The sequence below is a fragment of the Phacochoerus africanus genome, chromosome 1 (genome assembly GCF_016906955.1).
Source record: "Phacochoerus africanus isolate WHEZ1 chromosome 1, ROS_Pafr_v1, whole genome shotgun sequence".
Taxonomy (NCBI): Eukaryota; Metazoa; Chordata; class Mammalia; order Artiodactyla; family Suidae; genus Phacochoerus; species Phacochoerus africanus.
The window spans coordinates 280,025,045-280,050,474 of NC_062544.1; the positions used below are offsets into that span (position 1 = coordinate 280,025,045).

A 25,430-nucleotide genomic window follows, 5' to 3' on the forward strand; every position below is an offset into this window, starting at 1 on the left:
GGTCTCAGGGTTACAGCCTCCTCACCCGTCCTATAGGACGGCTCTTTGTTTCCTTTTACCCGTCTGTAAATTCTGAGTTGACGGCTCTTTGTTTCCTTTTACCCGTCTGTAAATTCTGAGTTTTAAGTTTTGAGTCTGCTTCGCTCTCCACTGTGTACGAGTCTGGGTATAGGGCCCAGCAGATGCTCAGTAAATGTTTGCTAAAAGAATAAATTAACAAGGGAAGAAGTGACTGAACCAATGAATCGATCGATGACCGTTCCCCATCCTCCAATGTGCGTCCGTCCGCAGGGAATTAAAAAACCAGTGGGAGCCAGCACCAGCCTTCGCGCCAGGGGCGGGGCCTCTAGGAGTACCGCCCACGCAGAGGCGGAGCGCCTCTGAGATCCCGCCCACGAGGAGGCGGGGCCTGCAGCGCGCGAAAAGCGGCGCGCGAGGCGGCGGGAGCTGGCGGCGCCGGGTCCTCACTCGGTCCGTGCAGGTAAGTCGTCCCCGTGGCTGGCTCCCGCGTCCCCGCGGTTCCCGGGCCTGGCCGGGCGGGGCGAGAAGTTCTTACCGAGGGCCCGCCGCGAGGACCGGGGATAACTCCCAAGAAGCCCGGGTTCGTGCGAGCGGTCCCTGGCCCGGTGCGGCCTCCTCCCTGCCTACGTCAGGTCTCGGTTTCCCGGGCCCAGAGCCCTGTCCGGAGCGGCAGGAAGGGGGCTGCCCTCTCGCCCAGGGCCTCAGTCCGCTCCTTTTACAGCCCCTCCCCGGAGCGGCCCTCTCCCCTGGGCAACCCCTACCCTAGGCAGCCTCCTGCCCGGGGATGGCCCGGCCGCCGGCTCTCCCGGCAGATCCCTCCTGCTGGCGGCCCGGCCCCGGCGCTCTGGGCGGCTCACCCCACCTCCCCAACCCCAGTCTACGCGAAGCAGCGGCGGGTGTGCAGCCTGGCCAGCCCGGTCCCTTGATTTCCGCTGCCTGGGTGTCCCATTTTGTTTTCCTGGCCGTAGCAGGAGGAGAAGCAGAACAGCCAAGACTCGGCGAACCATTTTAGGTGGAACTTGCGAGCTAACATTAACATCCTCTCCCAATACAGCGTGCATTTTAAATGGTTGGCAGCGTGCCTGGCTCATAATAAGCCTTCAGTACATCATTCCTGCTTTAATATTCAACTTGTACCAACGATTTTCAGCTTTCCTCCGTCTTTGGAGAAAGAACCGTTCCCGAGGAATTTTATTTTGCCCCTGCAAGACTCAGGAGGATGAAAGTCATCACTTGCGAAATCGCCTGGCACAACAAGGAGCCGGTGTACAGCCTGGACTTTCAGCATGGAACCGCGGGGAGGATCCACAGACTGGCGTCCGCGGGCGTGGACACCACTGTCAGGGTAAATGGGGCGGAGCTAGAAAGGGCAGGGAAGCACCCCTGAAGCCGCCTTCTCCACTCTTTTATTTATAACTAATATCAACAAACAGAGACACATCATTTAGTCGCGAGGGATAAATTCTCAGGGCCTGGAGTCAACCATGAGAGCAAAAGAGAGCAGCTTTCTTCCTGGGGTCCCGTTTCGCTAGATTGATGTCACTGGATGCCCTTTATTTTAGAATCCCGAGCCAGGTTCCTCTTGGGGAACAGCTTGCCCTAGAAAGAGGTGGGAGGGAGGAGGGCTGGCAGTGGGACTGCAGGGTTGTGTTTCAGAGAGCAGCTACTTCATTTTACATTTCAAAAGAAACATTCAGTTTTCGTTCTGAGTGTAAATGTAGTGTTGGTCTAGTAGACACAGTATAGTGAGTGCTCACTGTGTTTCTCTGAACAGGTTTTTTTTTTTTTTCATTCTTTTTAGGGCCACATCTGCAGCATGTGGAGGTTCCCAGGCTAAGGATCGAAACCGAGCTGCAGCTGCCAGCCTACGTCACAGTCACACGGGATCTGAGCCAGGTCTGTGACCTACAACGCGGCTCAAGGTAATGCTGGATCCTTAACCCACTGAGCGAGGCCAGGGATCGAACCCGCATCCTTATGGAGGTTAGTTGGGGTTCATTACCGCTGAGCCACGGCAGGAACTCCGGAACAAATGTTTTCACATCAACAGATCTGGAAGGTGGAAAAAGGACCAGATGGAAAGGCCATTGTGGAATTTTTGTCCAACCTTGCTCGCCACACCAAAGCTGTCAACGTTGTGCGTTTTTCTCCAAATGGGGAAATCTTAGCATCAGGAGGGGATGGTGAGTATTCAGCGTCAGAATTCTTTCAGATATCCCTGTGTCTCATATTCAAGAGCGAGATTTGCACTAGGTGTACTTTGTGATTTTAGAGATCACTTGACCCTCTCAATCTGTCATTTAGATGGTTTAGCAAAATAACGTGGGGAGTGTGATGGGGCAAAACACTGCCAGCTTAAACTGAGAAGGCCCGTTTGAAAGTAGCCCCTTTCCCACTTCTTCCCACCGGGCTGGAAGGGGCCTGCCATTCTGTCAGAGTCCCAAGGCAACTGTCCTGGCCTTGCTGGACTGTTGGCTTACTGTCCTTAAGTGATCACGGTCCATTCTGTCTCTGTGTAATGAATCATTAATTGGCCTAGGGCCCTCTAAATTATGTTTGTCTGGTAGGAGTAGTTGATTCATATTTTCTGCTTAAAATGGCATAAAACTATACAGAAAAGGTAAATCTTTTTTTTTTTTTTTTGCTTTTGAGGGCAGCACCCATGGCATATGGAAGTTTCCAGGCTAGGGTTCAAATCTGAGCTGTAGCTGCCGGCCTACACCACAGCCATAGCAATGCCAGACCCAAGCCCTGTCTGTGACCTACACCACAGCTCAAGGCAATGCGGATCCTTAACCCACTGAGCAAGGCCAGGGGTTGAACCCGTGTCCTAAGGGATACTATTTGAATTCATTACTGCTGAGCCACAGGGGAAGGTCTGATAAATCTTTTTATCATGCTCTAAAACTAAAATAGTCCAGAAGTCAGAATAAAAATAAAGCAGACTAAAAAAATATAATAATAATAAAAATAAAGGAGTTCCCGTTGTGGCTCAGTGGATAATGAACCTGACTAGTAACCATGAGGTTACTAGTTGGGTTCAATCCCTTGCCTCGCTCAGTGGGTTAAGGATCCCGCGTTGCTGTGAGCTGTGGTGTAGGTCTCAGACGTGGCTCGGATCCGGCATTGCTGTGGCTGTGGCGTAGGCTGGCGGCTACAGCTCCGATTAAACCCCTAGCCTGGGAACCTCCATATGCTGCAGGTGAAGCCCTAAAGAAAAGAAAAATTTAAAAAATAAAGCAGAAATCTCAGATGCTACTTGCAGGAGGAGGAAGAGAGACCCGGTTACATTTGGTGCCCTGATGCGCAGTGTGTGTGTAGAGGGAGAGGTGGGAGTGGCAGCCCCATGGGGGGTGGGAGGGTGCTGGCCAGAGTCTTCTGTGGGGTTGCCCAGGGCAGCACAAGTCCCTTGGCCTTGAAGGCCCAGAAGCCTGCTTTTAGTCAGCATGGGGAGAGGGTCTGTCTGTCAGGCCGATTGAAGCTGAGCTCCCCTGATTCCAGTTAATTTAGAAAGAGAACGCATGTGTCCATACCACCGGCTCCTTCATTCTCCTCGGGCATTGCTCAGGGAGAGGCTGCGTCATGGTCAGGAGGTGATGTGTGGGGAATTAGGGGATTCGGATGACTGATGACGTCAGGCCGAGGTGTCTGATGCGCCACAGTGTTCATTGCTAACACACGGACAGGCTTGCCATGTGCTGGGAGTTCTGTCCTAAGCGCCTTGCGTATTACCTCATTTAATCCTCACACTAGGCCTGTGATGTGTGCACACGGCTAGTAGCCTCCTTTTACAGGTAAGGAGCCTGAGGCCTCGAGATGGTAATGAGCGAGCTGTAGGTTACACAGCTGGGAGGGATTCGCCAGCCCCTGAATTGGTGGCTCTGTTCTTCCACATTTAGCCACTTATAGATAGGTTGTGTCTGTAGGTTTGTTAATGTAGTCGCTTGGCAGTAGTGTTTTGCTGGCCTGGGGACCCTCCTCTAAGGTGACCTTGTACAGCTCTGATCTGGTAAGAGTTTGATTTTGGAGTTGTTCTTTGTTTTTTTTGTTTTGTTTTTTTTGTCTTGTTCTTTTTAGGGCTGCCCCCACGGCATATGGAGGTTCCCAGGCTAGAGGTCGAATCGGAGCTGTAGCTGCCGACCTCTGCCAGAGCCACAGCAATGCCTGGTCTGAGCCGCGTCTGCAACCATCACCACAGCTCACGGCAACGCCGGGTCCTTAACCCACTGAGTGAGGCCAGGGATCGAACCTGAAACTTCATAGTAACTAGTCAGATTTGTTTCCGTTGCGCCACGATGGGAACTCGTGATTTTGGAGTTTTTGTTTGGAAGGCAAACCTGCTTTTTCTGCCCAGTCTCAGAAGTAAACCCTGGTGTCTGCTGAACAGCGTAGATACTGTTCAATACCCTAGAAATCCAGGCGTGAAGGGTAGAAATCCTTCCTTGACTTTCTCCACAGATGCTGTCATTCTGTTGTGGAAGGTGAATGATAACAAGGAGCCAGAACAGATTGCTTTTCAGGACGAGGATGAGGCTCAGCTGAACAAGGAGAACTGGACGGTGGTGAAAACCCTGAGGTAGCCTCGAGAGGGGCCTGGGGGTGATTTATCTCCACAATCTGAGCACATGAAGCTGATTCACATTTTTACTTCATATTGCACTTAAAACTTTTACTTATGTAAGACAGTGATACAAGAATCGTTTAAAAGATAAAAAATGGATTTTCCTAGTTTCTGTTGCAACATTTTCCTTAGTAACCTCGAATCGGTTTTAAAGATACATGCGTCCTTGAAGGTAGTAGATTATAGCAAGAGCTAATATAGCCCAGTGGAAATGTCTTAAGATTCCAGTCGAACGTGTGCTCCCTGAATTTGCTTTTAAATTTTCGACATTTTTTTTCTCTCCTTGAGACAAAAATTTCTTTTTCCTCCTTGGATTCTAGGGGCCACTTAGAAGATGTGTATGATATTTGCTGGGCAGCTGATGGAAATGTGATGGCTTCTGCCTCTGTGGATAACACGGCCATCATATGGGATGTCAGTAAAGGTAGCTGATATGTTTTTGTTATTATCAGGGGGAGGAATATTCTAAGTGTCTAAAAAAACCTAACCTTTATTTTATTTTATTATTATTTTTAAATGGCATGGCTTTTTGTTGTTGTTGTTTGGCTGAGCCTATGGCATAGAGAAATTCTCAGACCAGGGTTGGAACCTGAGCCACAGCAGTGACAGTGCCAGATCCTTAACCCATTGAGCCACCAGGGAACTCCCAGAAGAATTTCTTTAGCGAACTGAAACAGGTGTTTGGCTCAGCAAGTTAGAATTAGCCCCATATGCCACAGATCCACCTCGTCTTTAAGGGCTCAGTCGGAATGCATGAGGCTCAGCAGTGGTGTTACTGGTAAATTATTGGTGCTGCTGCAAGGCTTGGGGGTGCAGACAGGACAGGGACAAGGCTGATCCTTGCCTTCATGGAACCTGGAGTCTCTGGAAGATTATCAAGTCATCATAATTAGGGGGGCATTGGATGCTTGATGTTGGGGTAGATGGGGTCCATTTTTAGGACATCCGGGAAAGCCAGGGGCACCTCACTGCTTTGAAAGAACCTGTCCTCAAGTTAGAGGGACACTTAGACGTGTGAGAGCTTACTGTAGCAGGAAAGTAGCAGTGAAATGCCAGAAGCCAGTAAACTGCTCTTTACCCCCTGTAGTCCTGCACTCGAGCTTGACATGTTCACCTAAACCTCTTCCTCTCCTCTTTTATTTTTTGGCAGCGCTCATAGCATGAGGAAGTTCCTGGCCCAGGGATCAAACCAACCCCACAGCATTGACCTGAGCCATGTCACTGACAATGGCAGATCCTTAACTGCTAGAAAGGTGGCCCTTTAAAAAGAACTTCACTTGATCTCCAGTTGTCCTGTCAGTCAGTCGCAGTTCTTCAGCTGGGCCTCTTGGAAGGCCTGTCATCTACCTGCTCTGACAGTGACGTCTTAAGCCAGGTGTCTGGCTCTCCTGCCAGAACCTTCTCCTTCAGGTCCCCAGAGCCCTCTGTTTCCTGGTCTGTCAGCCCTTCTGGCCTCTCTTACTTTCTCTCTCCCACTTGCTCCCCGGGGGGATCCTGTGTGAACAGAGACCCTTAACTTCCACCTGACCCACCAAGACAGACCCCAGCCCAGGATCTGTGTGTAGTAGGGTCAGTTTCCTAGTCCAAGGATGAGCACAGCTGCTCACAAAGCTGCCACCCTGCAGATTAGGCCACTGCAGATTCATCCTCACCAGCCTCGGGGTGGGGGGTGGGGGGTCCTTTCACCTGTGAGGTTTGATCCCCCTCCTGTTCTTGCAGTAGCTCCCCCGAACCTCCGCAGTGTTCCTTAACCCCTCTTCTTCACCCTCCCTCTCAGCACCTTAATCTCAGCAGACTCCCTGAAAAGATCTTCAAGAAGGGGAGCAGGGAGGAAAGTTAGCAGAAATTTGTGCAGTGTGTTTTACACACAAAGGTCCCTAGCGGGACCCTGGCAACTGACCTGGGGGCCAGCGGTTTTAGCAGGTGGTGGGGAGGTCGAGGAGCTGAAGCCCAGGGTACAGAGTTGAGTGAACGGAAGGCGAGAAGCTTAGGAGAGTGAGTGAGGTGGTGCAGGCCCCGCCCCAGAGAAGAGGGATTTGGTTTTTGGTTTTTTAGAGACTGGCTAAGGCTGCTGCTTCTTTTTTTTTTTTTGTCTTTTTGCCTTTTCTGGGCCTGCTCCCGCAGCATAAGGAGGTTCCCAGGCTAGGGGTCTAATCGGAGCTGTAGCCACCAGCCTATGCCAGAGCCACAGCAACGCGGGATCCGAGCCGCGTCTGCAACCTACACCACAGCTCACGGCAACGCTGGATCCTTCACCCACTGAAGGCCAGGGATCGAACCTGCAACCTCATGGTTCCTAGTCGGATTCATTAACCACTGAGCCACGACAGGAATCCAAGACTGGCTAAGGCTTCTAACTGCCTCCTTTTAAGGTAGTCTTTGTGTGCTTCTGGTTTTATCTTCTAAATAATTCCCCCAGAGCCCCTTTCCTACCCCTGTACCCATTGCTCTAGTTCAGGCCCTCATCTCTCACCTGGTCTGTCACCTCCTAACTGGTAAGCCATTCTGGACTCTTCAAAACCTCTGTTTCATCTTTATTTTTAAAATTTTTTTATGGCCATATTTGTGGCACAGGGAAGTTCCAGGGCTAAGGAACGTATCCGAGCACAGCTGCACCCTACGCCTAGAGCTCCAGCTAGTAACCCAGTGCGCCACTGCAGGAAGTCCAGTCTATCTTTATGATGCAGGTTGCGTTCCAGCTCATCAGCGTTCCTCTGAGCATCACCTTGAACACCCAGAACCTTTTCCTCACACCCAAGGGTCTCACACCCACGAGCAGTCTCAGCTGCTTGTCCTTGCTCCAGAGGCCTAAGCTGACTTTCCACCCCCCCCGGCGGGTTGCTCAGAATGCCTTCCTCTGCCCCCTGCATCCTGCCTGACCTGGAGGACTGCACTCAGCTCACTCCTTTGTGACCCTCGTCCTCCGAGTCGTGTCGAAGGGCGAGTGCCTGCTGGAGAGTCTGTCCCTCCCATGAGCTGTCAGCTCCCTGGGGGACGGGCTGTGTGAAGTCATCCTTGGTCCCCAGACGCTGATGTGGAGTTTGTCAGTCTGTTACCAGCTGCTGAACGATGGAACGGCATCAAGGAATAATACTGCAGTTGTACTGTTTATGTCATTTGTGCTTGAGTAGCTCTTGTTAATGATGTTGTGTGCTTTCTTCGTAGGACAAAAGATCTCCATTTTTAATGAACATAAAAGTTACGTACAAGGAGTAACCTGGGATCCTTTGGGTCAGTATGTGGCCACCCTGAGCTGTGACAGGTAAGTTCGTGTTTGGCAAGTTGTTTTCATCTCTGTTTGCTTGAAATTTCCTTCAGAGGCATTTTTATTATAGTTTATCCAGTATAAACCAGAGCCTGGCTTTAATGCTTTTGTTCTTGGTTTCATACAAAGCATTTCATTTTACTGTTATTCTTACAACATAGTAAGAAATCAGAATTAGACAAGAGCCTTACGTGAAGTTAGTACTTAATCAATCTTTATTGAATGGGCGAATGAATGCAGAAAGAGCTTTGAATTAAATTTGAATTTCATCGACAACTTTAAAAAAATTTTTTATTTCATTTTATTTTTTGTATTTTTGCCTTTTCTAGGGGTGCTTCCATGGCATATGGAGGTTCCCAGGCTAGGGGTCGGTTGAATCGGAGCTGTAGCCACCAGCCTATGCCACAGCCACAGCAATGCGGGATCCGAGCCACATCTGCAGCCTACACCACAGCTCACGGCAATGCTGGATCCTTAATCCACTGAGCAAGGCCAGGGATCGAACCCACAACCTCGTGGATCCTAGTCGGATTTGTTAACCACTGAGCCATGACGGGAACTCCTCGTGGGCAACTTTTAAAGAAAAATCTCATAAATATGACTTAGGCAAGAAGAGGTACCTAGCAGTTGGGTTGGACATTTCATTTCTTTGGTTGGAGTTTATTTCTACAGTAATTTTTGACAACTCAAATTAGTATGAGCATAAGCTATTTTGTCTCTCTCCTTTTTTTGCTTTTTAGGGCCATACCCTCGGCATATGGAAGTTCCCAGGCTAGGGGTCGAATTGGAGCTCCAGCTGTGGCCTGTGCCACAGCCATGGCAACTTGGGATCTGAGCTCTGTCTATTACCTACATCACAGCTCACGGCAACACCAGATCCTTAACCCACTGAGTGAGGCAGGGATCAAACCCGCAACCTCATGGTTCCTAGTCTGGTTCGTTAACCGCTGAGCCAGGAAGGGAACTCCTATTTTGTCTCTTCTGAAAGGAGGTCTTATTGCTGTGATTACTAATAATTTGTGTTCTCGGAACTAGGAATTAAAAAATCGGAGGTGCTGAGCATGTCGCTCACTAGTCATAATAGTCCTTGTAAATATTTCCACAATTACTTTTAACTATAACAAACTTAACCTCTGATGGCCCTGAACTGAAAGCACAAAGGAAGAGTTAGTGTTTAGTTTCGTGGAATCTCCTGTGACATTCCCAATGTCATTTATTTTCTGATGTATGTGTTTTATTCAGGCAGTCAGGAGTGAAACAGTCTGATTAGCTAGAGGAATGATAGGAATTACCAATAATCAATTTATCTGCTGGTGTTTTCTTTACTCTTGGAAATCCTTGAGGGCAAGACTAGTCCGTGCAAAATAAACTTCACAGCAGCCAGATAGATTGCCACTGGGCCAAATGTCCAAGACCTGAAATGTAAGGCCAGGCCTCAAGTTCACCTCCTGTGATGAATTGAGGCATTCAATGAAAAATGAAACCATAGAGTTCCCGTCAAGCCGCAGCAGAAATGAATCTGACTAGTATCCATTAGGATACAGGTTCTATCCCTGGCCTTGCTCAGTGGGTTAAGGAGCAAGGGCAGGGATAGGTAGGCTGTGAGCTGTGGTGTAGGTCCCAGATACAGCTTGGATCTGGCATCCCTGTGGCGTGGGCTGGTGGCCACAGCTCCAATTCGACCCCTAGCCTGGGAACTTCCATATGTTGTGGGTATGGCCCTAAAAAGAGAAAGAAATTATGACCTATTTCCCCACTTCATTAGTGATATCTTTTTGGTTGTTAATATTTGCTTCTGTCATTTGGTTAAATGTGAAAGTCACTGTTAAATGGTTCTGCAGGCCAAAAATTGTTGAAGGAATCTTCACTTTTGGTAATAGGTTGTCTCTATGCAGAACATAGTTTATTTACTACAAAAGATAAATCAGGAGTTCCCATTGTGGCCCAGCAGAAACGAATCCGACTAGGAACTGTGAGGTTGTGGGTTTGATTCCTGGCCTCGCTCAGTGGGTTAAGGATCCAGCGTTGCCCTGAGCTGTGGTGTGGGTTGCAGACGTGGCTCGGATCTGGTGTGGCTGGGGTGTAGACTGGTGGCTACAGCTCCGATTCAACTCCTAGCCTGGGAACCTCCATATGCCGCAGGTTCGGCCCTAAAAAGACAGAAAAAAAAAAAAGAGATAAATCAGACTTTTCCTCTTTATTTAGGATCCTGAGGGTATACAGCACACAGAAGAAACGTGTGGCTTTTAATGTGTCAAAGATGCTGTCTGGAGTAGGGGCCGAAGGAGAGGTATGAAATGCTTTGAGATTCCATTTTAGTGGTGCTTTAGTTGGGATTTAGGAAGTCCTGAGCTTCTCTGTATCTCGCCACTGAATCGCTGGTCTCAAGGGCCCAGCGCCTAAACTATAACATGACTTTCAGACCGCCAAGTCCCAGGTAGTGTGCTGGGCCGGGCTGGCCTGTATGGAAGTGGGGACATCTGGGGGCCAGGGGAGGAGTCGATGGTGGAGGATGGGGGTTTCCAGCCCCCGGCTGTACTGAGGAGTCACCCGGGTGGCACTTAAAAGTGTGGGTGCTTGGGCCCCACCCCCAGAGGTGGGATTCACTTGGCGTGAGTAGGCAGGGCCTCTGGGGTTTGGAGGTGCATTGAGGGTCAAGAACTGCTGACTGGGGGATCCCAGCCCTAGACACCAGCAAGGCAGGTGGGGCGAGCATCGGCTCGTCAGGCAGCAGCAGTACACCTTCTTCCAGGTAGCTGGGGAACTCTGGCTGCGGACAGCAGAGACCCAGCCCTGGGGCTGGTACCCCGGAGCAGCAAGGATTTTGAAAAAACTGGCAAGCGAAACACTGATTCACCATCACTTTTTCTTTGTCTCTCCCTGCCCCCCAACCACGAGCCCCTGGAGCAACTTGCCCCCCGCCGCCACCCACCGTTTCTAGGCTGTCTTGACATTTCCATTCTAGAGTCAAAGACCTTTGTAGGGACCGCTATTAAATACAGTTAAACAGGAATCTTTACCTCTGACTTGAACTCTCAGAGCCTTTAATTTTCTTTCTTTCCTTTTTTTTTTGTCTTTAGGGCCGCCCTTGCAGCATATGGAGGTTCCCAGCCAGGAGCTACAGCTGCCAGCCATAGCCACAGCAACATGGGATCCGAGCCACATCTGCGACCTACGCAGCAGCTCATGGCAACGCCGGATCCTTAACCCACTGAGGGAGGCCAGGGATTGAACCCACATCCTCATGGGTACTAGTTGGGTTTTTTACCACTGAGCCATGATGGGAACTCCCATGAGCCTTTAATTTTCAGTATGCTTCTGAACTAATATGCTTCTTCACTGTGGCTCTTCAAAAGGATGCAGGCGCAGGCTCGGGTATCATGCTGCCTTCAACATTCCTTAGCCACGTGACCTTGGGCAAATTTAACCTCTCTCAGCCTCTTTTTTTAAAAAGTCACTAAATATTTTTCATATTCACAACATTATGCTTTGCTATACGGATCACAACAAGCTTAGTGAAAACATGCTAATGAACACACGGGGAAAAAAAGGGAGGCCTGGCAAGTGACGCAAACAGCCTAGTCCTAAAGGAACCTGAGACTGAGGCAGGCACGCAGGCGAACGGGAGCAAGGTGCTCCCTGGAACAAAGCAGGGATGAGATGCAAATCCAGTCCTGGGGGAGCGGGTGAGTTAGCTGACCTGAGAGGTGACACGTGTGGTTAGGAGGCTCATGCCTGGTTCCTTGTGGTCTTGAGGATTGATAAATGCTTAATGTTTATAAACTGTCAGTGTGTGGCAGCAAAAGCTGTTCCACGTAGGTGGTGGAGAAATGTTATTTGAAAAGATGATCAGGTTACTATTTTCTTTTTAAAAAGAGTTCATTCAGGAGTTCCCGTTGTGGCGCAGTGGTTAACGAATCCGACTAAGAGAGCCAACCATGAGGTTGTGGGTTCGATCCCTGGCCTTGCTCAGTGGGTTGAGGATCTGGTGTTGCCGTGAGCTGTGGTGTAGGTCACAGACGCGGCTTGGATCCCGTGTTGCTGTGGCTCTGGCGCAGGGCCGGTGACTACAGCTCCGATGAAACCTCTAGCCTGGGAACCTCTGTATGCCGTAGGTGTGACCCTAAAAAGGACAAAAAAAAAAAAAAAGAGTTCATTCAGTTGGCTCTTTTTTTTTGTCTTTTTTTTTGTCTTTTTGCCATTTCTTGGGCTGCTCCTGCACATTATGGAGGTTCCCAGGCTAGGGGTCGAATCGGAGCTGTAGCCACCAGCCTGCGCCAGAGCCACAGCAACGCGGAATCCGAGCCATGTCTGCAACCCACACCACAGCTCACGGCAACACTGGATCCTCAACCCACTGAGCAAGGCCAGGGATTGCAACCTCATGGTTCCTAGTCGGATTCGTTAACCACTGACCCACGACAGGAACTCCAAGGCTCTTCTAAATATATACACACGGATAACGAGCAAAGGGCTCCTTCTCATCTTCTGCATTTCCCCTGGTCTCATTCTCCAGACAAACCACTGTTGCCAGTGTGGGCTGTGTTCCTACAGAGGTTTGTTTAATAGTTGTAGAACCACACAGACGCATAGACACCAACACACATGGCGGTCCTTGCCAAGAACGGGCCACGCGTTCACGAGTAATTATCTTTCAGTCTTGTCTGATTATTTGATTGTAATCTATTTCCGTTTCCCTTATTATTTTGTCAGTAATAAATACCACATGTAAAGATAATATAGGAATTGGTAAGCCTTTATTGTGAACGCGAAGATGTGGAATAATGTTTCGACTCTGCTGCAGGCAAGAAGTTACCGGATGTTCCATGATGACAGCATGAAGTCATTCTTCCGCAGACTTAGTTTCACTCCGGATGGGTCTTTGCTCCTCACGCCAGGTGTGTCTAACAGTGTTTGATTTAAGGGCACGATGGCATCAGTGGCGACTTCTCTGCTCCTGAGTTTGTGATGTTCTTTTCAGCTCAGCAAATTCTGATTGAAGCATTGGTCCCCAGTTTATCCATACATTGAAACCTCCAGGCAGCTTGAGAAAATACTGGCACCTGTGTCCCACTTCCAGAGTTAGTGTTTTAATTGGTTTGGAGTATGGCCTGGGTTGGGGAATTTTAAAAAGATTTCCAGTGATTTTAATGTGCAGACAAATTTGGGAGCCACTAGACTAGAGTGATATGTATAAATTCTCTTAGATAAATTCAACCTGAACAAAATTGTAATGAATATCTTTTCTCTAGACATGCATTTGGAGATCATTGTTCTAAAACTAATGATAAAGTGCCTTATTGTTTTTATTCTCCTCAGTAATGAAGCAGCCTGTTGTGACAGGGTCTAGACACAGGCAGGCTGGTTGGAATAACTTGTGGGAGTGCAATGGTCGAGTGTGACAGGCGAGTGGAATCAGAGGACAGTCAGGCTCATTGTCTGCAGAAGGCGAGAGCTTGTGCCCAGCAGGATCAGCCAGGGCAGCGCTGTTGCCCATGTGGTCTCAGAGAAAGTCCGCTGCTCGCCATGACTGGGCTACATCCTGTGTGCAAATCCATGCATGATCCAAGGCTTGGCCAAACGGGAGGGCCCAGGTCAGTTTGTCACCAAGTGTCCCAGCCAGGTGGGCAGGGGAGGCCCCCAAGAGTGTGTGAATCATACATGTGTATGTGTGGGTTAAGTTTTTAAAGGAGATTGGAGAACGTGTGGGAATGACCTTGGCTTGGCAGGGGGCGGCGGGGGGCAGAACCAAGAATAAGTAGTTGCTTAAGTATATTAAAAGTTATTTACTAAACTCGGTGATAAACCTTTCCTAAATGGCAGGTCTAAAGATATTTTCAGTTAAAGTCGGGTACCAGGAGTTCCCATTGTGGTGCAGCAGAAATGAATCCGACTAGCATCCATGAGGACGCAGGTTCAATCCCTGGCCTCGCTCAGTGAGTTAAGGATCTGGCATTGCTGTGAGCTGGGGTGTAGGTTACAGATGCGGCTTGGATCCTGTGTTGCTATGGCTGTGGTGTAGGCTGGCAGCTGAAGCTTTGATTTGATGCCTCGCCTGAGAACTCCCATATGCCTCGGGTTCAGCCCTAAAAAGCGAAAGAAAAAAAAAAAATCTGGTACGAGATAGGTATCTGCTGTTACCATTATTATTCTTGGTGGTGCTAATAAATTCAGGAAATGAAATTGCAGAGATTGGAAAAGAAGAGAGAAAACTTTGGGATAGGATTGTATTTCTAGAAAATCCAAGAGATTAAAAAATATCAGAATAAAAAAATTAATAAGGTGGCTAGATATTGTAAAATACATAAAATCTATGTCATCTGCACTAGAATAAGTATTTAGAAATGTAAAAGGGACAGTTACTCCATCATAATAGTGTAAAACCCAGAATAACATGGGAATCAATAGGCAAAAAATTTAAAAAGAAAGGCACAAAGCCTTTATGAAGAAGCCTAGAAGGCCTTATTAATGGTTATAAAACAAGTTCTAAACAAGTGGAGAGAAATTTCAGGTTCTAAAAATTAACATTCTAATTGGATCCCATGCAAGGTTTTTGGTTTTTTAAAGGGATGACATCTTGGATTTGTTTAGGAGAGTAAATGTAAATAATAGTAAAAAAAAAATATGAAAAATAAGGAGTTCCCATTGTGACACAGTGGAAACAAATCTGACTAAGGAGCCATGAGATTGCGGGTTTGATCCCTGGCCTCGCTCACTGGGTTAAGGATCCAGCATTGCCGTGAACTGTGGTGTGGGTTGCAGACGCGGCTCAGATCCTGCGTTGCTGTGGCTGTGGCGTGGGCCAGCAGCCATAGCTCCAATTTGACCCCTAGCCTGGGAACCTCCATATGCCGAGAGTACGGCCCTAAAAAGCAAAAAAATAAAAAAAATAAAAAAGCGATAATCCTTGAGCATGCGTTTGCTTATCTAGATGTCAGAGATACTATAGTGCTACTATTGTCAAATCAATATGGTATTGGGGTAGGATGAACTCATAGAGTAGGGGACCAGAACAGAATCCAGAAATAGATCCTGGGATAAAAGGGAATTTCATAGTGACCTGGGTGGGAAGAGTAGATTATTGAGTGAACGGCACTGAAATGTCCAGCTCTCTGGAAGAAAACTAAATTGGACACCTAGCTTACATATAAACGTAAATCTCAGGCGAATTGGGGACTTACATATAAAAGGGATAAATGTAAAACTCTTGCAGGAAAATGGAGGAGGACAGTCTAGGAATGGGTAATACCAAACCAAGACTGGAAACCCAGAGGCTCTTAACTGATAGACCTGTTTGCTATATTTGAATGTAGAGCTTTTGTAGGGCAGAAGATAAGAGTGAGCAAAATTGGTACCCATGTGATGGAACTGGAAAGAGGACTCGAATAGATATCATAGACAATGGCTCTTCCAAATTGGCCAGAAGAACAGAAAAAGGGAAAACTGAAGAAAAAAGTGAAAATTACAAAAAGGCACTTTGGGAGTTCCCTTCGTGGCTCAGTGGAAACGAACCTCAGTAGCATCCATGAGGTTGTGGGTTCGATCCCTGGCCTCGCTCAGTGGGTTAAGGATCCGGTGTTGCCAGTGAGCTGTGGTGTAGGTCGCAGACGCAGCTCGGAGTCCAAGTTGCTCTGGCTGTGGCTGTGGTGTGGGCCGGCAGCTGCTGCTACGACTCGACCCCTAGCCTGGGAACCTCTATATGCCGTAGGTGTGGCGCTGAAAAGACAAAATCAAAATAAAAAGGCAGTTTGTAGAAGAATCAGTCTACATGCAAATCAGCACACACAGGAAAATGTTTGGAGACCCAGTAATCATCAAGGAGATACAAGTTACAGTGATGACAATTACTTGATTCATTTCAGACTGAAAAAAGTGAAAACTGTATCTGACAGGTCTGCAGAGCATGGGTATTGCTGGAAGGATCGTGGATTGTTACAGCCTTTTTGGAAAGTACTCTGGCAACTGCTACGGGCATGTACTCTTCAGCCAGTCTGCCCCTTTCCCTTAAGAAATGAAAACATGGTACATAACAGTATATATGCCCAAGGATGTTTCTTTCGAGCATAGTTCCTAGTTATAAAAACCAAAACACAAAACTCATTAACAGCATGAGTGACTGAATTGCAGTATTTTCATGCCAGTGAATAAGGCAGCCACTAAAGAAAGATTGCATCTGTCCACGTAGGTTAACCTTCGTGGGTAGTTGACTGGAAAAAGCGAAATGAGCCAAAGTGTAAATGATACCCCATTTTGTAAGACAGATTTAAAAACCCCACCCTATGATTATATATGCAGTTCAGTTGTAACCGGTGGTAACGGTTATGTGAGCAGGTAGGAAATACAGAAATGACCCAATGGTTTGTTAAAGTGGATTATATGTGGGTGGAAGGATGGGGTGAGATGGGGAGAGGGGGGCAAGACTACTGGCACTATCTCCTGCCCACCCAGGAGGCATGAAATGGTCCCGTGAAAGATTGTGTGTGTGTGTCTGTGTATCAGGAAGCGTTAACATAAAACAGGGAGACTTTCCCAAGAGCAACTGTGTGTGACGGTCATTCTCCGATCAGGCCTGACCGGGTTTTGAGTACAGCCTGCGGTGAATGTACAAGAGCCCTCAGATGCGGGCGCCCCACCCCCACCCCTCCTGGAGACGTCAGCAGAGGGCTGGTCTCCTGGCAGCCTGCGGGCTCCATCAGGCGGGTGGGAAAAGGCCCGAGTCTCAGACTTGGGGCGCAACCGAGGTCAGAATCCAGGAGGCGTCCGGGGGTCTGATCCCAGCCTTCAGCAGCAGGAGTTGGATTCCCAGGCAGAGGGCTTCTGGGGCTCAGGCTCCCTGCTGCATGTTCTTCCTGCCCAGGCCTGGAAGTGGCTGCTGGGTGGCTGAGCCCTCAGGGGAGGTTTCAAGGGGTAGAACCAGAGTAAAGGGCTGAGCCCAGACGGTGATGGAACGTTTGCCTTTGTCCTCAGTCACAAAAACATTGTCCAGGGAATAATCTCTTGGGGAAAATATTTTACAAACCGGAACTGGATGCTTTGAGTCTCTGCTGGTCGACAGTTTAATAACACATGGCCTTGCCTTCCTCTTCCTGCTTCCCCAGCTGGATGTGTGGAATCTGGTGAAAATGTAACGAATACAACTTATGTTTTCTCCAGGAAAAATCTGAAAAGGTACGCAACCGAAGCCACATTTGCAGTGTTTATCCTTTCTTTTTGCTTCTGTTGATCGACGGTGCCTTTTACCAAAAGCACGATTCCTCTTCTAGGCCCATCGCCCACCTCCCATGTCCCGGGAAGGCGACCCTCGCTGTCCGCTGCTGCCCCGTCTACTTTGCGTTGAGGCCGGCGGTGGAAGCAGGTATGCTGGAGCCGCAGGGTGGTGTCCTGTTCTCAGAGTCAGGTCACCAGTGGGGTGGGGAGAGGTGATCCTGTATGTGGTTCATGGGAACTCCCTGCTTTGAACTTTTTATCGGTGGCTTTAAGCAGTCTGATTACCATGTGCCTTGCTGCAGTTTTCCTCATGTTGCTTTTGCGCTTGAGGTTCATTGAACTTCTTAGATCTACGAGTTTATAGTTTTCATCAAATTGGGGAGAACTTCAGCAGTTATTTCTTTTTTAAAATTTTTTAATTAAAATGTTGTTGAGGGAGTTCCCATCATGGCTCAGTGGTTAACGAATCCAACTAGGTACCATGAGGTTGTGGGTTTGATCTGTGGCCTCGCACAGTGGGTTAAGGATCCGGCGTTGCCGTGAGCTGTGGTGTAGGTCACAGACGTGGCTCGGATCCCACTTTGCTGTGGCTCTGGCGTAGGCCAGTGGCTACGGCTTCAATTGGACCCCTAGCCTGGGAACCTCCACCTGCTGCGGGTGCGGCTCTAGGAAAGACAAAAATAAATAAATAAATAAAATGTAGTTGGTTTACAATGTTGTGCCAATTGGCAGTTATTTCTTCAAATATTTTTCTGTCATCCTCTCTCTCATCTTCTTCAGGGCCTCCAGCTACACAGGTATTAGGCTGTTTGAAGTTACCCACAGCTTTTCTGATGCTCTGTTCATTTGTTTTTTTCCTCTCGGTATCTTATTTTGGGGAGTCGCTACAGCTGAATTTTGTTGTCTGCACCCAAAAAGAAATGGGACATGGACGTTCCCAGGCCAGGCATCGAACCCGCACCACCACAGTGACCTGAGCCATGATCCTTAACCCACTGTGCCACAAGGGAACTCTACAGCTGTATTTTGAATTCACTAATCTTCTGTGCCATCTGCTGGTGGTGCCATCCTGCAAGTTTTCTAGCTGTGACCGTGTAGTGCTCATCTCTCCTTAACATCTTCCATCTTTCCTTTTGCTTGTTAAACACACAGAATGCAGTTTTTATGATCCCTTTAATGGCTTTGTGTAACGGTTTGGGTTCGATTTTTTTTCTCCTCGTGGGTCATATTTTTCTGCTTCTTTGCATACCTAGTAGTTTTTTATTAGATGCTAAATGCTGTGGATTTTATCTCAGTGGATGCTGACGATATTTTCACTCTTATAAATATTCTAGAGCTTTATTCTGGGATGCAGTGAAGTGGCTGGGAAACGTTTTGCCCCCTAGGGGTCCTGCCATTAGGCTTTATCTTGCAGGATCTCAGGCGCATTTGGTCTAGGGCTGACCGCTCCACTACTGAGGCAGAGCCCCAGGAGGGCCCGAGGTGATGCCTGTGAGGTGGAAGCCTTTCCGCTTGGGCTGGTGGGCATAGGTGCCGTTTCTGGCCTTGGGTGAGCTCCAGAGATGGTTCTTTCTTTTTTTCTCTTTTTTTCTTTTCTTTTTTTTTTTTTTGTCTTTTTGCTATTTCTTTGGGCCGCTCCCACGGCATATGGAGGTTCCCAGGCTAGGGGTCGAATCAGAGCTGTAGCCACCGGCCTACACCAGAGCCACAGCAACGCGGGATCCGAGCCGCGTCTGCAACCTACACCACAGCTCACGGCAACACCGGATCGTTAACCCACTGAGCAAGGGCAGGGACCGAACCTGCAACCTCATGGTTCCTAGTCGGATTCGTTAACCACTGCGCCACGACGAGAACTCCAAGGTTGTTCTTTCTTTGCTGTAGTTCTCCAGCCTTGTGCGTGTGCACTGATCAGCCCTACCCCAGCTCCTTTCCTTATGCCTGTGCGCTGGTCAGCTTGGCCCCAGGTCCTCTCCTCACACGGGAGCAATGGTCAGCTCAGCTGAAGACTCAGGGCCCCTGCAGCTCCGTCCCTCCTCCTCCTCCCTGGCTCCGGCTGCCTTGGCCTCCTGGCCTCCTGGCTCAGGGCGTCTGCCTCTCTCCCCCTGCTTTCCCTCCACCTTTGCTGGGCCTGGGAACTCTAGGCAGTAAGCGGAGGTGATGTAGGCTCACCACTCTTGCTTCCCATCTCTCAGGGATTGCCGCTGTTGATTGTCTGGGGGACAGTGGCTTAAAAACCCTGGTTTCATACATTTTGCCTGGTATTTAGCCAAAGGGTAAATCAGAAAACACAAAAGCTGCTTTGAAGTTTCTATCCCTTGTGAATGTTTGTAATTAACCTGACAACATTAAAGCATCACTTGGAGTTCCCATCGTGGCTCCGTGAATTACGAACCCGACTAGTGTCCATGAGGATGAGGGTCTGATCCCTGGCCTCGCTCTGTGGGTTAAGGATCCAGTGTTGCTATGGCTGTGGCATAGGCTGGCAACGGTAGCTTCAATTTGACCCCTAGCCTGGGAACTTCATATGCCGCAAGTGCAGACCTAAAAAGGGGTAAAAAGAAAAACAAAAAATCACTTGATAAAATGTTTCTATGTGACCTTGATTTTTCCTTATCAGGCAGTGACCCTGAAGGGTTACACATCTTTTTCTTCTCTTCCTTTTGAGTCTTGGAGTCATAACACACTGTCCTCATTGGTTCATGTGTGATTCTTCTTATTTTATTATTATTTTTTTTTGTCTTTTTAGGGCTGCACCCGTGGCATATGGAAGTTCCCAGGCTAGGGGTTGAATCAGAGCTGTAGCTGGCAGCCTACACCACAGTCACAGCAACACATAATCCAAGCCAGGTCTGCGACCTACACCACAGCTCACGGCAACGCCGGATCCTTAACCCACTGAGCGAGGCCAGGGATTGAACCCACATCGTCAAGGATACTAGACGGGTTTGTTACTGCTGAGCCATGGTGGGATTCCAATTATTCTGGATTCATACACTCATATATAAAATAATAGAGCTGAATTCTTCTGTAAGGCATCTAGCAAACTAGTCTTGAGTAAAATCGTGTCACTTCTGTCCCCAGGGAGAGGGCTTTGGGCGGGAAATTTGTTGTTTTCTTTGGGAACTTGGCCTTTGCTTGTTTGACCCTCTGTCCCCGTTTTGGCCCCTCGGCAGAGCCCAGCGTGGAGCTGGTGAGCCTGCCGTACCGCTTGGTGTTTGCTGTGGCTTCCGAAGACTCTGTGCTTCTGTATGACACCCAGCAGCTGTTCCCGTTTGGCTATGTGTCTAACATACATTACCACACCCTGAGCGACATTTCCTGGTGAGTGGCTGGGAGAGTGAAGGTGGATGGCAGGGTACAGTGTCTGTTCCCCTGGAGTAGCCCCCCAGGTCAGGGAGCATTTTATCCTACAGCTGGCTCTTTTGGTCCATATTTACTAGTCTTTCCTTTAAAAGGAATCGGCATTAAAAGGAAATCCATTGCTGACTTGATACAGTACTGCTACCCGTTGTAACCACAGTGGATGTTGATGCCAGGCGGATGGCCCTGTGGGATTCATCCAGGTCTCATAAAACAAGAGGAGGCGGAGTTCCCATCCTGGCTCAGGGGTTAACGAATCCGACTAGCATCCATGAGGACGCAGGTTCAGTCCCTGGTCTCGCTCAGTGGGTTAAGGATCTGGCGTTGCTGTGAGCTGTGGTGTAGGTTGAAGATGTGGCTCAGATCCTGACTTGCTGAGGCTGTGGTGTAGGCTGGCAGCTACAGCTCCAATTCGACTCCTAGCCTAGGAACCTCCATGTGCCGCCGGTGAGGCCCTAAAAAACAACAAAAAAATATATATATGTAAGAGGAGGCTCTTTGGGCTCGCTGGTCGTTTGGGGACTTGGCCAGGCCCTCTGGGAGGAAACCCCCACCTGCGGGGCCCCTGCTGCACAGACCAGAACTGTGCTTGTCCTGAGGGGTCTCTTTGACTCTGCCTTTCTGCCTGGGTCCTCAGCACCCTCGGGCTCCCTGGTTCAGCCTCCAGTGCCTGCTTGGACCCCATCACCTATTTCTGGCTCTTGGGAACTCTGATTTTCTTTTTATCATGGGAAAAAAAGAAAAAAAGGCCATTTCACCTGCATTTGGTGAATTTGATGCTGCTGCAGAGATGCTGGGTCCCTGAGGAGGGCTGGGCAGGGACAGGGTGTGAGGAAGGAGCTCACGCCGAACGTTTCCAGTCATTTTTCCGTTGACTTTACTTTCAAACAAGGCTCGTGATCTTGCTTGAACTTCCCTTCCTCACTGTAGTGAGAGCGCTAAGAACAGCCCAGAGATTTGGTAAAACTGCTCACTTTCGCTCCTGTTTTGGGAACAAAGGTCCAGCGACGGGGCTTTCCTGGCCATTTCCTCCACGGATGGTTACTGTTCCTTCGTGACGTTTGAGAAGGATGAGCTTGGAATACCTTTGAAAGAGAAGCCGGTTCTGAGCGTGAGAACACCTGATACAGCAAAGAAAACCAAGAGTCAGACCCAGTCTTCGCCAGGCCCCAGGCTGGTAGAAGGGACACCCACCAGCAGGGCCCAGGACCCCAGCAGCCCCTCTGCAACCCCCCCTCCAGGGAAGCAGTCTCTGGCCCCCGCAGCAGCCAAGGACACCCCTGCGGCCACCCCTGCCGCCAGAGGCTTCTGGGCAGCACCCTCAGAGGAGAAGACCCTGCAGGCCAGCAGTCAGAACGTGAAAGGCCACCCGCCCCGGAGGGTCACTCTGAACACACTGCAGGCCTGGAGCAAGTCAACACCCCGGTGAGGACTGCGGCGGAAAAAGACATTGTCCCTGCAGTTGAAATACAGTACCCACTGAAAGCCCCACCCTTCAGTAGGTGAGAGTGCAGAGAGGCAGGTCTGAGAGGGCCACCTCCTTGCCGGCAGACCTCTGTTGGGTCTCGTCTCCTCCCTGTCAGATGAGGTCCAGGCTCCTGTGCTCGTCCTGGGTCCCGCACGGTCGCCCCTCGCTCTCCTCCGTCCCATGGGCCTTACTCTCCAGCTGGGTTCCCAGAGCACCGCTGTCCTTGGAGGCCTCTGTGCCCTTGTCCTCCAGGGATGCCCTGGACACCTGTGCCCCTGGGTGACACTAGGGTCCTCCTGGAGAACCCATTTGGATGTCCCTTCAGCCCTTTTCTCTGTCACATCACTTTCAGTAGCAGGTGTGTGATCTACACTGCTGTCGCCCTGGTAGAGTACAGGCCCCCGAGAGCCAGGACGTGGGTCCCACTCTTTACCCACGTTCTCCTGCCCAGAACAGCAGCGGGCACCGAGCACAGGTAGGAAGTCAAAGGAGCAGCTTCCCGGGTCATGTTAATCACCGTGACATGTTAAACACTGCTCGATGCTTCACACATAAGCCTGTCAGACGTGGTTTCCACGGCAGAAAGCTCAGAAACAGATGGGCATCTGGCAGATGGCTCTGGCAACGGTACGTCTGGTCTGATGGTCTCCAGGTGATGCACAGTTAGTTGTTTTCTTCCCTGTCCACATCCATCTGGCTGGTAAACGTCCCTGAGGCCACTGCAGACAGACCTGCTCGGCACGGTCCCGTCATCAGGCAGCGGTTAGCCTCCAGGTTTCCTTACCGCAAACCTCTGACGGTATACTGCCTTCTCCCCGTCCCCCCACCGCCTAGCCTTCCACATGCACCCCACTGAGAGGCGGCTGGGAGGGGCTGCAGCAGGAAGAGGGGGGGGTGACAGATGAAGAAAGTGTCGCGTGCCTCTCATGCTCTGCCGTGTTCACGTGACTCCACTGGCAGATCCATGATGTGGGTTAGGTGCCGGGCTTGGCTCTCTCTTTTGCTTTTTAGGGCCACACCTGCAGCATATGGAAGTTCCCAGGCTAGGGGTCAAATCGGAGCTGCAGCTGCCAGCCTACACCACAGCCGCAGCAACACTGGATCCTTAACCTACTAATAGAGGCCAGGGATTGAACCTGCATCCTCATGGATACTAGTCAAGTTTGTAACCTGTTGAGCCACAACGGGAACTCCCTTGACTCTTTGATGAGCAGTTTTTTTTTTTTTTTAATTCTATTTTTTAGGTGAGGGGAGGTAGCGGGAAAGGGTTCTTTGAAATATTTTTGGTATTAAAGTTTTTCCCTTAATTTCTTGCACTTACAATTTTAAAAAATAGTTGTCGAGAACCAAGACCCTAGATTTTTAAAAAGAACCGTCTATATTTTGGAGCTTTTTCCATCGTGGAAACTGACAGGCTTATATATGAAGCATCGAGCAGAGCGTTTAGCATGTCACGGGGTGATTAACAAAACACAGGTTTTGAAACTTTTAGATGATTGGTTAAGTTTTAAGTTGACTTAATGTATGTGATGGTTTAACTTAGTACAAGATCCTTAGTAAGGGGCACATCAACATTATATTCAATGCCTGGCATGATATGGTCAGCTGGAAATTTTAAATATTTGCTTTGAGTGGTGTTGAAATTTGGTATCTTACACAGTGATACTAATGATACTGATGACCTTCTATTTTGATATGATGAGGAAGTTCCCTGGTGGCATAGTGGTTAGGATTCAGTGCTTTCACCACTGTGGCCCAGGTTCAATCCCTGGTCTGGGAACTTTGATCCCACATCAAGCTGCGACACGCTGCAAAAAAAAAAATTCCCCAATGTACTAATGACCTTCTACTTCTCTTTTTAATCAAGGAGAATAAACTTAATACCCTTAAAGACAGACAGCCCGCCGAATTCTATACCAACCCCTCTAACATCCAGCCCTTCCACAGAGGAAATCCAATCAGGTAAGTGATACTGTTACTTGTTTACTTTAACTAGAGAGACTGTCTTCTCCTTTGGAAATCAGCACCACCTAACTTTAGGTCAGTTCAAGTTTACCTGTTGTCTAACCTCTCTGGCTGCCCATGTGTTCTCATCAGGGAGACCCCCTCCCCGGAAGTGCTCACTGCCAGGCCTGCGGGGGCTGCAGGGGTGGTGTAGAGCTGGGTTTGCGACCCTGGTGCTGGGGCCCTGTGGGCTGTCCTGTGGATGCAGGGTGATGAGCAGCACCCCCGGATGCCGGTACCTCTCCCCTCTCCAACTCATGGCATTCTGCAGTGACACTGCCCACTGTCCCTCGGAAGCACAGTCGTCTCTGGTTGAGAACCTCTGGTATAGCTCTTCCCCTTCGATCCAGAAAGGCCCTGGCCAGGCAGTTCACTTCCTGGTCTGGACGTGAAATTGATCTTGTAAATGTCTGCTCTTAACCTGAAGTCTTCCCTCACCTGCCAACCATGCGTCTGATCCCGTTTCAGAGGTGCCTGGGGACCCGCAGGGCAGCCCTCTGGAGCTGAAGCGGCCCAGACTCAGTGAGCCCAAGGAAGGCCCCCAAGGCCTGGACCCTTGATGAGCCCTGGCTGGTGCCTGAAGGCTGCCAGGTCTGGGGACCCCGTGAGCCCAGCGGGGTGGTGGGGCGAGGCGGACGACACCTGGGACCAGCGGCCTCAGACGGAGCCAGACGGACACTCGCAAATTCATTTCTTTAGCAGAAGATTCAGGACCAATCTCCAGAAAGGTGTTTGCTCTTGTATTTACATTTTTACCTCAGACATGTGGACATTTTAATAGACTGTCTCTCTTTGACGAGTTTCAGAGACTGGAGCAGTTCAGCGTTACCTGGTGTAAAAGTCAGTAGCCCCCCGTGGACTGCGTAGATGAAAGCACAGACGCCGCGGGCGGCTCCTACAGCTGCAATTAGAGGACATGGAATTAGGGAAGGTTTATTCTGTTGAGTTTTAGTGGGTTTGGTTATTAGATCAACTTAGCTTCTACGTAGTTGATCATTTGGAAGATTGTGAATTGCATTCAGATTTTAAAGGTAACAGTGCTCGTTCTGGAAAGTTAGTAAACTAGAGGGAAGTAGGAAAAAGCAATTGGACGTGGAGTCACCCATCGTCTCACCACCAGAAGGAACCCTTGGTCATGTTTTGGTGTATTTCCTTCTTAAAGTTTTTATTTTATTTATTTTGTTGTATTATTTTATTTTGTTGTTGTGTTATTTACTGTGTTGTGGGGAAAGTTGAGATTTTACTTTATATACAATTTGGTATCCACACAGGTTAACAATTTTTTTTTTTTTTGGCTGCACCTGTGGCATGTGGAAGTTCCTGGACCAGGGATCCAACCCATGCCACACCAGTGACCTGGGCTGCTGCAGTGACAACACCAGGTCCTTAACCCGCTGCACCCCAAGGGAACTCCTAGGTTGATTTTTCAAAGCCAAAAAATACCTTTCCTTAGTGGTTTGTGCCTCTGCTTTCTGGCCCCT

The 25,430-nt window shown here is 49.1% G+C and overlaps 1 protein-coding gene across 2 annotated transcripts; it reads left to right on the forward strand.

The window, feature by feature from the left end:
- Positions 1 to 402: 402 nt before the first annotated feature.
- On the forward strand, positions 403 to 25,126 carry CHAF1B (chromatin assembly factor 1 subunit B). 2 transcript variants are annotated; one of them, XM_047796234.1, is made up of 15 exons: positions 403 to 481; positions 1,172 to 1,366; positions 2,072 to 2,204; positions 4,480 to 4,597; positions 4,963 to 5,066; positions 7,808 to 7,904; positions 10,113 to 10,197; positions 12,712 to 12,805; positions 17,006 to 17,075; positions 17,171 to 17,262; positions 20,291 to 20,438; positions 21,477 to 21,902; positions 22,298 to 22,420; positions 23,813 to 23,907; positions 24,418 to 25,126. In XM_047796234.1, the coding sequence occupies exons 2-15, from the start codon at positions 1,241 to 1,243 to the stop codon at positions 24,507 to 24,509; spliced, it is 1,803 nt and encodes a 600-aa protein (XP_047652190.1). In that variant the 5' UTR covers positions 403 to 481; positions 1,172 to 1,240; the 3' UTR covers positions 24,510 to 25,126. The 2 variants fall into 2 exon arrangements, with proteins under 2 accessions (XP_047652190.1, XP_047652198.1); XM_047796242.1 differs by lacking the exons at positions 403 to 481; positions 22,298 to 22,420.
- The last annotated feature ends 304 nt before the right edge of the window (positions 25,127 to 25,430 follow it).